Below are 15,211 nucleotides of genomic sequence, written 5' to 3' on the forward strand. Positions count from 1 at the left end.
CCTTTTGTTGGGGGTGGAGGAGAGGGGGCCAAAGCACCATGCCCAGAGTTCTGCTTCCCTCTCTTCCGCAAAGGGAAGCAATGAAGACGGCCGTGATCAGAGCCCCTGTCCCCGAGTCAGCACGGAATGCCTCTTCTCTCGAACCCTTACCAGCCCTGTGCCAGGCAGACTTGCAATGAAGCTGAAACAGCAAGGCTCAGACTGCAAGCCAGCCCTCCGCGCGCCACAGCAACATCGTGAACCTGCCCTGGTCCTTGGGCCCTGCTGGCTTCTTGCAACTCCTCTACCTTGACCAGACCAATTAGAGAAAAGACAAGGAGCTCATCCGAGGCTGCTCTCCTAGAGCCAGCACAGACATCAAAGCACAGCCGGCCATCGCATTACCAGCAAGGAGGCCCAGGTGCACCCCCACGCAAGCCATTTCCTGCTTGGTGGATGACCCCGGAGGGCCAAAGGCCTGTCCAGGGGACCCCAACTTTGACCCTGTGACTCCTGGGCAAAACACTGTAAGAGGCCTTCTGTTAGAGGAAACTCAAAATATCATGACAATGGGCACCGGAGGGGGACCAGCGGAAGAGCTGGGAGGATGATGCACACTGGGGTGCAGGGCTCACAGCCTGGCCCAGCTACCGTGAGACGGGGGGGGGGGGGGGGGGGGGCCTGTCGTGGCTGCTCCAGCCAGAATGGAGGTGTCGACGTGGACTCTGCCCTGCCTTTACCCACACATCTAGGTAGGCACTGACGGCTGCTCACATGACTGCTTCGGCAGAGCCTCTGTCCTCTCCCACGTCTCACCCAGACTGGCAGCTGGCCAGTCCCCGGCCTCCAGGCTGTCCCCATTCTGTCCATCCCCCCCAGCCAGAGGCACTGTCCTGAAACGCACACCTGCTGCTCTCACCTCCCTGCTCACCCGGCCCCTGCGTCTCTCAGGGCAAAGTGCAAGCTCCGTGGCTCAGCTCCCTCCCCTGGGGTCGGCTTCCTGCTCCCTCCGCACTCCCTCTCGCGTGCACTTTGCAAGAAAGCACTGCCCTGTTTAGTGACCACATACACTACAGTCCTCCCTTCCTTACAAGGCTCTTCTCTGCTAACTCCCGCCAGTACTTTAGGATTCAACTCAAATACCACCTCTTCCAGGAAGCCCTCTCTAATACCCTACTCTTAGATGTCCCTTCTTTGGGGCTCCCACGGTGCTCCCAGTCCCCCTGCCTGGGGCTTCCTCTCTCACAACACTTAGAGCTGTTGATCTTTCTTCTCTCTCTTCTACACCGAGTTCCCTGGAAAGAGGAACTAAGCCCAGACAGAACCTTGGCTGCTTTTGTATCTATGGCAATTCTCAGGCACCCAGCACGGTCCTTGAAAGATCACAGGAATTCTGAACAGAAAAACAAATGGGCGTCTCCCCCGTACACGTGTCCCGAGTCCGAGCGGGGGACCCTGGGTGTCAGGGATCTCGCGAGGGCACATGAGACTGCGGCCGAGCCGTGACTAAGGGGACTGCTCTTCCTACCGTGCCCACGCTCTTGCTTCATGACATCCAATGCGGTCACGGTGAACTTTCTCGACCCTGCCGATCAGTTACCACAAATGATCACTGGCCCTGGACGCAGCTTGAGGGCTGCGCTGTGGGGCAGAGTCAGCGAGGGCAGCCAGGGGTCCCTGCGGGGCTGGAGGCTGCAGGCTGGGCTGGGCGGGGGCTGGGCAGCCCATGGACCTCAGGAATCCCTTCTGGCTGTGCCCAGCCTGGACTTCGCTCGTGACAACAGGAAAGCTCCATCGTGTGAAACGTGCTTGGCTCCAGGTTTCCTGTCGCTGGTCTGCTTGTTTAAAACTCACACCCCTCCTGCTCCCTGGAAAATGCCCTGTGCTTTGGCTAAGGAGCTTCTTGCAGGACTGGACAGGCGGGCTCTCTGCACGGCATCCTTGCTTTCCCGGGAGCTCAGGCTTTGCCAGGGTAGGATGAGGAGGGCCAAGCAGGCCCCAGGCCCCTCCTGCCTCCTAAACTTGGGTGCTCGTCCCCTGTGCCCCTTACTGACCTTGAGATCAAAGTGAGCAATTTTCTTTGTGTGAAGGTAGTGCACCCCATCCAGGATCTGCTTAATGAAGCTGGTGGCCTCCTCCTCACTCAGCGACTCCTTCTGGGCCAGGAAGTCAAAGAGCTCTCCTCCAGACACTCTGCAAGACACCGGTGGGGGGACCAGGCCCAGTCAGCTCTGCGTGGCAAGAGGCCAGGCTGCCCGAGTGCACCTTGAACCTGACCCTCCAGGCACCCGGTGGGGGTGGGGAGGGGCAGCTTCCCCCTTGCCCACGTCTGGAGAGTTATCCAAACAGCACCAAGGACCGACTGCCTCAATATGCTCTTTTGCACCAGGACAAGGCCATGCTTAGCCTCTGCTCACCCTGCAGGCCCAGGCTCTTGGTCACTGTGGTTGTCACCCTGTCCCCTCTCTGACTGAGGCAGCTGAGGACCGAGCCCAGCACAGTGGCAGATGCTATGCTCTGCATGGTTTTCTTGCCCTTCCCCCTCCGCCAAGTTCATATTTTGAAACCCTAACCCCTGAGGTATCAGGAGGGGGATCTTGGGGAGGTGACCAGGTCCCCAGGGCAAAGCTGCCAGGCCTGGGATGAGTGCCTGCTAAGGGAGACCTCAGACAGCTCACCGCCCCTCCCGTGGTGCGAGCTGACAGGGAGAAGTGGGCCATCCGGGAGGAAGGGAGTCCCCGCGGACTTCCCAGCCTCCAGCACAAGACAGAAATCTCCACCGTTGGTAAGCCCCCCAGTTCATGGGATCTGCTTGTATGGCAGCCTGAATGGGCTAAGTGCGAACAGGGGTGGAGTGCTATGGTGTGAACGGACTCAGAAGACAAAGAGGAACACAGAGAAACTGAAAACCTAGGCACCACTCCAGCCCTGTCACTGACCACAGACAACTCATTTCCCTTCTCTGGTTAGGTCTCAGCTTTCTCACCTGCAAAATGGGCAGACCGGGCCAGGTGGCCCCTCAAGTCCCCTTGCTCTAAAGGACAGTCAGTCTCCACAGGCTCAAGGGAATCTAGGCAAGTCTCCCAATCCAAACACAAGACCCATTAACTATACCAATCTCTGACGGCTCTAGAATATGACTCTTGACTTGACTTCTGATGCTACTTTTTTCACTCCCTGCATTCTTTTTTTTTTTTTTTTTTTTTTGACAGGCAGAGTGGACAGTGAGAGAGAGAGAGACAGAGAGAAAGGTCTTCCTTTTTCCATTGGTTCACCCCCCAACGGCCGCTGCGGCCGGCGCACTGCGCTGATCCAAAGCCAGGAGCCAGGTGCTTATCCTGGTCTCCCATTCGGGTGTAGGGCCCAAGGACTTGGGCCATCCTCCACTGCCCTCCCTGGCCACAGCAGAGAGCTGGCCTGGAAGAGGAGCAACCGAGACAGAACCCGGTGCCCCAACCGGGACTAGAACCCCAGGGTGCTGGCGCCGCCGGCGGAGGATTAGCCTAGTGAGCCACGGCACCGGCTCCCTGCATTCTTACATCCTATGGGTAATATGACAGGAATACAGACTCAGAAGGCAAAAGCAATCTCCTCTGGGATGTGGGGTCGCCAGGTAAAAATAGGAGGCTTCGGCTTGCTAGGCCTGGCGACCCTGCTGGGCTTGGTTGTTTGCCGACAGATGCTGGGGTCGCCGAGGCTGGGACAGAGGAGCTCAGTAAGAGACTGAGATCAAGATCACCTGGAGAACTTGCTTCCCACGGGGATTCCCAGATCCCACCATGGACCTTACCAAGTTAGATAACATAATAATAATACTTGCTATTCAGTGAATGAATATTCATCGAACACTTAGTCTGTTACATGCTTTATGCGCACTATCTTCTTTAGCCATCCAATATTCTCTGAGCTAAGGACTATTATTTTCCTATTTCACAGTTAGAGAAACAGCAGCTCAGAGAGGTTGCGTGATTGCCCACAGTCGTGCAGCCCATAAGTAGCAGAGCTAGGATTCAAACTCGTTTCGGGCGGACTCGACTTAGATGCTTACAGGAATCGCCCCCTGCCACCCCCAAATTCACCTAAATAAAGAGCATCTCTACCCTCTCGCTCCTTTCTTTAACAACGCCTGGATGCACTCAAGAACCTGGGCATCAGGGAAAGAGCATCCAGACACGATGTGGCACAGCATGAAGGCCTCAGCAGCACCCACTGTGACCTAAAAAGCTGGACCTAAGTCTGCCTAAGCCTCGTGGTCAATGCAGTCAACAGAAGGTTCGCCAGTGGTGGGAATGTCCCATATACAGGCTGCCCAGTGCAGTGACCACTAGCCCAAGCGGCTTCTGGGCACTTTGAAAAAATGGCTAGTGCATGGAGGAATGGAATTTTATTTTTTAAGACTTATTTATTTTAAAGGCAGAGTGACAGAGAGAGAGCGAGAGAGAGAGAGAGGATGTCAGAGGGACAGATCTTCCATCCACTGATTTATTCCCCCACATGGCTGCAAAAACCAGGGCTGGGCCAGGTCTCCCACAGGGATAGCACTTGAGCCATCTTCCATTGCTGTCCCAGGCGCATTAGCAGGAAACTGGATCAGAAGCAGAGCAGCTAGGACTCACGTTGGCACTCTGATATGGAATGCAGCATTGCAGGCTGCAGCTTAACCACTGCACCACAACACCAGGCCCCAGAAACTTAACTTTAAATTCAATTTATGGATGGGCATTTGGCCTCACAATTAAGACACCTGTTAGGATGCCTGAGTCACACATCAGAGTGCCTGGATTTAATCCTTGGTTCTAGCTTCTTGCTAATGCAGACCCCAGGTGGCAGTGGTGATGGCTCAAGTAGTTGGGTTCCTGTTGACCACATGGGAGACCTGGGTTGACTTCCCAACTCTCAGCTTTCGCCCATCCTATCCCTGGCTGTTGTGGCCATTTAGGGAGAGAACCAGCAGATAGGAGTACTCTCAAGAAAAAATTTTAATGATTTAGTTTTACTTTAAAAACTGAAGTGGAATAAAACAATTTTCCATTAAACAAACATAACATAATTCTTTTGGTAGGACTGCATTTTGCTTTTTTTTTTTTTTTTTTTTTTTTTTTTTTTTTTGACAACAGAGACAGTGAGAGAGAGAGACAGAGAGAAAGGTCTTCCTTCCATTGGTTCACCCCCCAAATGGCCGCTACAGCCAGCGCGCTGTGCCAATCCCAAGCCAGGATCCAGGTACTTCCTCCTGGTCTCCCATGCGGGTGCAGGGCCCAAGGACCTGGGCCATCCTCCACTGCACTCCTGGGCCATAGCAGAGAGCTGCACTGGAAGAATCAGCGCCCCAACCAGGACTAGAACCCGGTGTGCCGGTGCCGCAGGTGAAGGATTAGCCAAGTGAGCCGCAGCACCGGCGTGCATTTTGCTTTAACCCCAGAGTTACATACAAGTTGAGATAGGCTATAATGTAAAATGCTCACCAGATTTTGAAGAAATTTTCTTTATACATAGTATGAAGAAAAAAAAGTAGAATATCCCAATAAATTTATATTGATATTACATATTAAATAATACTTTGTTTATATCTGATTAAATTATATTATTGCAATTGATTCACTTATTTCCTTTTACTAATTCAACTTGGCTCTGAGAAAATTGTAAGTTACATATGTGGTTCGAATTACTTTTCTGTCGGGCAGCAGGAAGGGGCTCTCCTTTAGACCCAGCCACCAGTTTATAGGAGATGCAGGGGCTGGAGTAACAAGTTAGATAACAGCATAACAGCTGGAGGTGTGGAGCAGCAGGCTAAGCCACTGCTTACAACACCAGCATCCCATATCGGGACGCTGGTTCAAGTCTCCGCAACTCTGCTTCCAGTCCAGCATCCTGCTAGTGTGCTTGGGATGGCAACAGAAGGTGGCCCAAGTGTTGGGCTCCTGCCACCCATGTTGTTGGAGTTCCTGGTTCCTGACTCTGGGCTGGCCCAGCTCTGGCAATGGTGGCCTTTTGGGGAATAAACCAATAGCAAATGGAAGATTCTCTCTCTCTCTCTCTCTCTCACTATACCTTTCAAATAATCTTTAAAAAAATCCCATGAGGAAGGAATATGTCAAATCTAGACTATGAGATAATCAACAGGACAAATGACTTCGTTTTTCCAACAAGTCATAAAAGAGGAGGCTAAAGGAGAGAAGGGGAAGATGGAAGGGTGCAGAGAGTGAGCTGAGGCGGCCCCTTGGAGGGTACCGACTGCTGGAACCTTAGAGAGCGCTGGATGAGTTGAGGCCTGCAGTGGCTGCCTTGGTGTGGAGGCCAAGGCTGCTGCGCTGTTTCCCCAGCGTCTCATGGGTGAGGTCATCCTGTGCCCCACCCCCACCTGGGGCAGGGTTTGGCAGCTGGAGCGCCTTGCAGCTGTGGAAGCAGTAACCTTGAGTCTGCTTTGCAGGCTGGGGTCAAAGGGCCAGCACAGTGGCCTCAGCCTATACCTTAGGGTGGGGCGTGTGGGAGTTCCAGGGCTCAGCTTTTCTTGTGAAACAGGACAAAGAAACTGTTTCGTGCCACCTTCCGGGTGGGGCTGGGAGTGGGAGGAATCTTGAATCAGAGGCCCCTGATAAAGGCAATGAGCTCAGCACCTGTCATTGCCAGAAGTGGCAGAGGGGGCCAAGGGGCTGCCTTAGAGTTCAGCTTTGCCACCTGCACGAGCTGCTTTCCCAAACATTGCCTCACTACAGCCTCACATCCACCCCAAGAGGGAGACGGAGGTCCCCGTGTGTCAGACGAGGAAACAGGCACAGAGAGAGCAATGGCTTGCCTAAGGTCACACAGCCAGGAGGCAGCAGACCCAGGCTTTAGACCCAGATCTTCTCAACCCAGTCCAGCACATGTCCCTCCACCTGTGCTCCTTCCGTGTTGCAAAGCCTGAGACGCTGATGCAAACAGGAGTGCGTCAAGGCCAGCCCAGGCACTGGGCAGTCCTCCGACATCCCTGCTCAGCTACATCCATGGCCTCGCCACCCTCGGCTTCCTTATTGTCTCTCTCTCCCCTGCTACATCATTTTGACTTCCCTGGTCCCTAGTGCGAAAAAGACCCTCAACAGGACCTTGTGGAATAAAGAAGAGAGGGAAGAAACAAAACGCTGAAAGTGTCAACACGACATAGAATGTTCCATGTCACATGGAGAGCGAAGCCTTGGCATTTGCAAGAGACCTGTGCAGAGTCCTTTGTGAATTTCCAAGTCCACAGTGCCCGGTTGCAACACACAGACCCAGGCTTGCCCCTGTCCTCCTAGCCCAGGTTGAACAAGGCTGTGATCCTGGGGAAATCCCAGCAGTCCTACTGTAAGTAAAACGCTGCACCAATATAGAAGATGATGGCTACCCTGGAGAGATATTCTATCACCCAAAGCCACAGACATGAGGTCCCTGCTGGCTAAGGGCTTTGTGAGGTGGTAACCTGCCATCTGCTTAAAGGTGTGAGCTAGGCAGGAGACCTGAAAAGACATGGTCTCCTTGGGCTAACAAAGGGGGAGCCACGTGGCTCCTGGCCCTTCCGTCTCCCACAGAGACTGAGAAAGGCAGGAGCCTGCCCAAGTAACTGCTGGAGCCCTGGGTGCCCAGCTGGGGGCCTCCGCACCCAAGATCAGCTGCCTCTTTGCATGGTTTTCCTTCCTTTCTCCCACTACGGTTTCTACCAAGACCTCCCCAGAGCTAAGGCCCGAGGCTGAATCCCACCCCATCTCCTTCCACACGCCTTTCCTCTCATATCCCACGTCTCTTCAGCCTAAAGGAGAAAAGCAAACCCTAACAGCCTGGCCGCCTCCCTTCTGGGAGTGCTCCCAGGAGCTCTGAGCACGGCCCCGGTGCTCCCTGCAGGTGGGTCTGCCTGCTGGAACTCTGCTGGGAGTGAGCAGCGATGGGGGAAGGATGTGGCCGGGGCTGCCGGAGCCCAGAAAGCTGGGTTTGATTCGGAGAAGCAGCAGCACCCAGCCAGGGCATTGCTTTCCACAAGCTCAAAGCCGGGGAGGCCCCAGAGCAGTCAGGGTCTCCCATGAAGCCCAAGCTCCTACAGGTCTCACTTGCATCTTTCAGGGTGATGGCCACTTGCAGCACAAGTTAGCCTACTGAGATTCTGAACACATTCTCTCTACCTTGTCTGAACAACTCAATCCTGCCCAACCCTGCCTGCCTGAGCCCCGTCTGCCTGCTTCCAATCAGGCTAATGACCTGACCATGGTCGGCACGACCAGCGGCAGCTGCTTCTAAGGAGGGTGCAGCTGGGATAACAGCAGCTGAAAGGGATTTAAATCAAGGCTGGTCATGTCCTCGTGAACAGCAGAAGGCAGAACAACAGTTGCTAGAGGGTAGGCTCTGCTTAAAACCCGAGGCTGAATAGGTTTCAGCTGAGTGGGCGGCTGTTCGTGCTCACGTTCAAGTATGGGGCAACCACTAACCCGTCAGGTCCCAGGGAGGCCCGGGAGGCCCAAGACTTCTGATCAGCCGGATAGGAGTCACCAAATCCAAGCACAAAGCCCCATCATTTAACGCCTCTCCTGGGAGACCCCTCCACCCCAGACCCTGGCCACAGGTGTTCAGGCACAGTCTTGGCAAGTTTGGGTCTAATTTCATATACCCTTCGAGCACTCCCGAGGCAGGCACTCTGAGGGTAGTGAGATGGCTTGGATGGAGAGGAGGAGGCAGGCACTGATGGGGGCTGGTATGGTGGCACAGTAGGTTAAGCCACCATTTGCAATGCCAACAACCTATATTGGAGGGCAGGTTTGAGTCCTGGCTGCCTGCTTCCAATCAGAATAATGTGCCTGAAAAAGCAACAGAGTGGGGCTGGTTCTGTGGTGTAGCAGGTAAAGCCACCACCTGCAGAGCCAGTATCCCATATGGGCACCGGCTCAAGTCCTGGCTGCTCCACTTCTGATCCAACTCTGCTATGGCCTGGGAAAGCAGTGGAAGATGGCCCAAGTCATCCTGGCTTCGGATCGGCACAACTCCAGCTGTTGTGGACAATTAGAGAGTGAACCAGTAGATGGAAGACCTCTCTCTCTGCCTCTGCCTCTCCTTCTCTCTGTGTGTAACTCTTCCTTTCAAATAAATAAATAAATCTTTTAAAAAAAAAAAAAGCAACAGAGGATGGTCCAAGTCCTTGGGCTCCTGGCTTTGGCCTGGCCCCGATCTGGCTATTGCACATGGAAGGTCTCTCTCTGTCTCTTCCCCTCTCTGTTGCTCTGCCTTTCAAATAAATAGAATAAAATCCTTTTTTAAAGATTTGTTTATTGTTATTTGAAAAGTAGAGTTAGACAGAGAAAGAGAGGGAAGGAGAGACAGAGACAGAGAAAGAAATCTTCCATCTGCTAGTTCATTCCCCAAATGACCGCAATGGCTAAGGCTGGGCCAATCTGAAGCCAGGAGCCAGGAGCTTCCTCTGGGTCTCCCACATAGGTGCAGGGGCCCAAGAACTTGGGCTTCATAGGCGCCCCAGCAAGGATCTGGATAGGAAATGGTGAAGCTGGCATCCCCTTTATATGGGATGCCAGCATTGCAGGTCCTTCACCTGCTATGCCACAGTGCTGGGCCCAGAATAAAATCTTAAAACAAAACTGTAACTGAACAGACAGAACTCAATGGGCCAGCAGCCCAAGCCAGGCACAGGAGCCCCCGTGTGAGGACGGATGTCAGGGGAGGCGTAGCGGGGCTGCTGAGTGAGAAGTGTGCACATAACTGGGGGCCTCTTCTGAGCCCCTGAGGACCTCAGGAACATCCTCAGAGCACCCCAAACCCCACTCCTGAGATCCACACACAAGCAAAGCGGGCAATTTCCCCAATAATTAAAACATAAGCACACCATCAAAGAACAGCCATAAAGATCAGTAAGTAATGAAACATGTTTCAAAACCAGTGACCCAGGGGCTGGCACAATTGGTGGCAAATAAAAACACACCTATGTTAGAGGCAGCCCTGGTTAACCAACACCAGTGTTTGAAAGCAAAACTATCGGAAGCCCTAAAAACATCTGCCTTTGACCTAGTCCCTCCTGGGGATTTAGATAAAAGAATTCAGAAGAAAAATGAGCCAACCTTGTGGGAAGAAAATTGCTTCCCAGCAGAATTTGTAATGGTGAAATGATGGGCAATACAAACCAATGTCCAACAACAGGGACCCAGTATTGGCAGACAAATCAATAAAACACGGGACAGTCAGGTAAAAGAGAAAAGGCTATTTATGGAATTGCATTAACTGGAGGGAAAGAACAGCAAGAAACTGGACAATGATTGTATACAAATAAAGCTGGGAGGAGCCACCGGAAGAGAAAGAGCTGTGTTTTATGGGAGGGTTATGCATGTAATTTCTTTTAGTTCCTATGAATTTGTGTTTGTTTGTTTGTTTTTTAACAGTAGAGTTTAGAGAAGTGGTGTGGCCTTTCCAGCATCGTGGGGTTTGTCACTGTGCTGGCAATCAGGATACCAACTGTGCATGCCACACCTCGGGCTGGCCACACCTGGGGGACCCCACTGTCTGCGTCAGGCAGGTACAAGCACAGACCAGTACATCCGGCCAAGAGGTCCACAGGAGAAATGTGGGGAGCGCTGGGAACTGGGGAAGAGGCGAGCACATTTCTACACATTTCAGCCCTGGGCTGGATGACGTTAACAGTCACACACAACTGGGGCCGGCACTGTGGCATAGCAGGCAAAGCCGCCACCTGCAGTGCCAGCATCCCATAAGGGCACCAGTTCGAGTCCTGGCTGCTCCACTTCTGATCCAGCTCTCTGCTATGGCCTGGGAAAGCAGAAGATGGCCCAGGTCCTTGGGCCCCTGCACCCATGTGGGAGACCCGGAAGAAGCTCCTGGCTTCGGATCAGCTCAGCTCAGCTCTGGCCATTGCAGGAGTGAACAAACAGATGGAAGACCTCTCTCTCTCTCTCTCTCTCTCTGCCTCTGCCTCTCTGCCTCTGCCTCTCTGTAACTCTGCCTTTCAAATAAATAAATAAATAAATAAATCTTTGTTTTTTTTTTTAAAGAGTCACACACAAGAGTACACAAATGCCTATCTGCTACTTCATTCTGCACCCTGCCAAGCCCGGGATAGAATGATTTCAAATGTCAGGTGGCCCCCAATCTGAGGGTTGGGTAAGGATGGCTACATGGTTTATAGACGAGATCTGAAGCTCAGGGGGTGGGGTGACTTTGCTCAAGATCACAAAATCAGGGGCTGCTGAGACAAATGCCACCATCCCCCTGCGAACTGGCAGGTGCACACATGCTTAAGGGACTCCAAACATCTCTTCAACTATTTGAAGGCTCCCCTCATACCTTCTTTTGTTTAAATTTATTTTATTTGAAAGGCAGAGTAAGAGAGAGAGAGAGAGAGACTGAGAGAAAGATCTTCCATCCGCTGGTTCACTCCCCAGATGCCCACAACATCTGGAGATCGGCCAGGCCAATCCAGAGACTGGACTGGAAGTGGTGTGGGGACCTGAACCCAGGCACTCTGTCTTGGGAGGCAGGTGTCCCAGGTAGCACCCTAACCTTCATACTAAATGCCCACCCCTCAGAACATTAATACGGAGTCTGGCTGCTTGATTGGACACAGCTACTGTCTTGTACCACAGCTCCACCCCAACTACTTTCTGTGGAAGCCCCACCTGTCTGTTCCACAACAATACATTCAGCTCACCAGGGTGGCCACCCCACCCCTGTGGTCCGAGTATCACCTTTCCCTATTCTGCTGAACGCTGTGAGGTCTCCCCTGGCTAGACCAGCTATAAGGCCAGCCTACCCTGCACTCACAGCTGTGTACACAAGCTGTGCTGACCCCAGTCCTGGCCCTGCCACCTCCAGACTATGGGATCTTGTAAGTGCCCTGGTCCCTCAGTGTTCTCATCTGTAGAACGGGGGTAAGAAGAGCATTTGTATGACAGCATGGTTGGGAGGATTGAAGAAAGAAACAGGAGTGCTGAGCACAGTGCTAGTGAGACGCCTCCCTCATCACCGTCTGTCACGGCCAGAGCAAGATGACAAAGACACAGCACTGCTCAGACGGCTCAGCTTCTAGTGGGGCTCTCTAAACAGCAGCTATGGTGAAACTAACAGAGGCGTTGGACAAAGCACAGGTGCAGTGGGTTTTCCCCAGGGAAAGGCTGGAGCAGGGCTGTATAGAGCCCTAGGAGCTGTTGGCTCCTCCCCTCCTCATAGAACAGATCCCTTCCTGCAGCCCCTTCCTGCCTCCCACCAACCCCACTCCACCCCTCCCATCAGGGGAGGACTGGTGTCTATTCCCTTTGGTCCCCAGGGCATAGTGGAAGCCAGAACTTGGACCACTGCCCTCTACCCTTGTGATCCAGCAGGCCCCACCCTCTTCTGGCCCAGATCCAAATGGAGAACTAGGGGCCACTGAGGCAGAGGGAAACCGCCCGCCACTGGCACCCTCTCTCGAGGCCAACCTTCGGTCTGGGTGCTGCTGCTGCCCTCCCGGGCCTGGGGCTGGCACCGCCTCCCCCTGCCTGTCCCTGCTGCCCCACTCACAGCTCGAGGATGAGCACCACGTCGGTGCGGTTCTCATAGACGTCGTGCAGCGTGATGATGTTGGGGTGCAGCACCTGCCGCAGGATGCTCACTTCCCGCTCGATCTCCTCCCGGCACACGCCCCGCCGGCTGGCCCGGCTCTGCCGCTTCTTGATGAACTTGGCTGCATACTCGAGCCCCGTGCTCTTCTCCCGGCACTTCTTCACGATGGCGAACTGGCCGCTGTGGGCACACAGACGCGCATGGTGAGAACGCCACTGTGGCTGTCGGGCAGGTGGCCTCTCCCTCTCTCTCAACCAACAGGCCACGCTGATTCAAGGTCACACCCAGGACAGGACAGATCACGCCACCAGCCAGCATCTGCACATGGCCAACAAGCCAGGACTGGGCTGGGCTGAGTACCGGGCCTCCCTTCCTTGCCTAGGAATCCTTGACCTTTCACTGGGTCCCTGGAAGGTGATGCACTTGGTCAGCCTGCGACCACCTTGTCCTAGCAAAGCCTCAGCTGGACTCCAAGTCTAGTGTCCCCCCGATGACAACACAATGTCCAGAAGCAGCCTGGACTGTGGGTTGTGGCAGAAGCAGCCTCGCAAGGTTGACCATCAGAGGGAGAAGTCACCCTAGTGAGAGGACTGGTGTGAGCGTAGGGGCTGTGAAACCAGGAAACCAAGGCCCAAGGGAGGCCAGATGACACACCTGAGGTCATCACAGGAGCCATGGCAGAGCCAGGCCTCAAAGCCAGCCCACCTCACTGTCCACCGCCTCAAAGACAGCTACTGGACTCAAGACCGCGCTTCATCAGTTCAGGCACTGGCCCCCAGGCTAGGCCTGGGAACCCATCACTCCAGGGACCGACAGCCCTGAGCCAGCAACCCTGAGTGCTCTAAGGACTGCCCACGCCCAGGGCAGCCACTGTCTGCCTCTCCATCCCAGGCCAGGCAACCAGCAGGGCGGAGGTAAGTCCCTGGGGACTGCCAGTGTTCACCTGTCCTGGGGTCCCCACACTCCCCTTCCACCATTTCCACCTTGGCCCCCACTTAAATGCCACCCCAAATAGCCACTGCTCAGAAAGTTCATGGCTCAATGTAAAGGCTCCATAAGGGGCCACCAGAGTCCAGGCTAAGGATGGACTTTGAGTGGCCTGGGGTTCATGTGACCCCCATTGAGGGCCCTGGGTGTCTGCTCCAACCTCAGAAAACAGCCCAGCATCAGGACCATACCATTATCAGAAGAACCTTCAGAGAGACTGTCTTCAAGACAACCTGAGTGACAACCACAACCAGAAAGTCAAGTTGAGCAAGCAAAGAATACGGGCGTGCTTCAAAAAGTTCATGGAAACAGAACTCAAAGAGAAGTTTCCTTTGGGGCCAGAAAAAGTGAAATCCATGCAGTTTTTTCATAGGATGCATTTTTCACGAATTGTTTGAACACACCACACAGATTCACCAACACTCCAATAACTTGTGATGGCATCTGCTTTTGAGATGTCACCAACCTGAACTCATTCTCTCCTCCTCCATCCACTCAGAATGGTCTAAGCATCTGCTGTGTGCTGGACAGCAAAGCCTTTGGGCCTTGGGGACATCAGATCCCTTAGCAGGTGCCAGCAAACCCTTGACAAACCTTCCAGCCCCAGGCGGCCGCAGGTCTAAGCGTCAGGGCAGCCATGCTCCTGAACTCTCCCTCCCTCCCCTCTCCCAGGGGGCTGCAGCTGGCAGGGCCTGGCGTGTCAGTTCCACAGCCTGTCCACGGCAGCACGAGGGTGCACCCGGCTGGTGGGGGCAGCAGAGTTAAAGGGTTTGAAGTGGCGAGGTTCCGCTCCCAGGACACACGGGCAGCTGGCACCCGCTGTGCTCTGGGGACAGGCCCAGCGCCCGGCGGTCCAGCTCTCAGCCCTGCCCTCTGTTGATGGTGTCTGGACCACAAAGGGGCTGATGAACAGATCAGGCCATCTTGACACAGCTGGCCTGTGCCTTAGAAGGGAAACCGGGCCAGCGCCGCAGCTCACTAGGCTAATCCTCCGCCTGCAGCGCCAGTACCCCAGGTTCTAGTCCCGGTCGGGGCACCGGATTCTGTTTCTGTCCCGGTTGCTCCTCTTCCAGTCCAGCTCTCTGCTGTGGCCTGGGAAGGCAGTGGAGGATGGCCCAAGTCCTTGGGCTCCTGCACCCACATGGGAGACCAGGAGGAAGCACCTGGCTCCTGGCTTCGGATCAGCACAGTGCACTGGCCATAATGGCCATTTGGGGGATGAACCAACAGAAGGAAGATCTTTCTCTCTGTCTCTCTCTCAGTCTACAACTCTCTCTCTCTTTCTCTCTCTCTCTCTCACTGTCTAACTCTGCCTGTCAAAATAAAATAAAATAAAATAAAATAAAAATTTTTAAAAAGCTATAAAAAAAGAAGGGAAACCGGCATTTTTCTCTATCACACACCTCAAAAATTCCTCACACTCTCAGAATGCAGACAGTGTTTGTTTTTGCTGCCCCAAGCTTTCTCTCTGTGAGAGCAGCTGCAGCCATGAGAGGGGAGGGGGGCGGGCGGGGAGGGGGAGGTGTGTGTGTGCGCAAAGCCATTCCGCCTCCTTCCAGAAGGAGGTATTTTTTGAGAGTGGGAGCCACATACCAGGCGACACCACTCACTCGGCAGCTCTTCATGTTGGAGGGGCCTCCATAAGAGCCAATGTCCCTGGCCGGGTTCCCCCTTGCCTTGGGCA

General features: G+C 54.0%; 1 protein-coding gene across 2 annotated transcripts in view; it reads right to left on the bottom strand.

The window, feature by feature from the left end:
- The window catches only part of DAPK2 (death associated protein kinase 2), a 144,503-nt gene that overhangs the window by 37,530 nt on the left and 91,762 nt on the right, over nucleotides 1-15,211 (bottom strand). For both annotated transcript variants that reach the window (XM_062204797.1, XM_062204796.1), the window contains exons 3-4: nucleotides 12,499-12,720; nucleotides 2,034-2,172 (exon numbers count right to left, since the gene is read on the bottom strand). In XM_062204797.1, the coding sequence (XP_062060781.1) occupies nucleotides 2,034-2,172; nucleotides 12,499-12,720 (361 nt within the window). The remainder of the gene's footprint in view (nucleotides 1-2,033; nucleotides 2,173-12,498; nucleotides 12,721-15,211) is intronic.

This window comes from Lepus europaeus, chromosome 11 (genome assembly GCF_033115175.1).
Source record: "Lepus europaeus isolate LE1 chromosome 11, mLepTim1.pri, whole genome shotgun sequence".
Taxonomy (NCBI): Eukaryota; Metazoa; Chordata; class Mammalia; order Lagomorpha; family Leporidae; genus Lepus; species Lepus europaeus.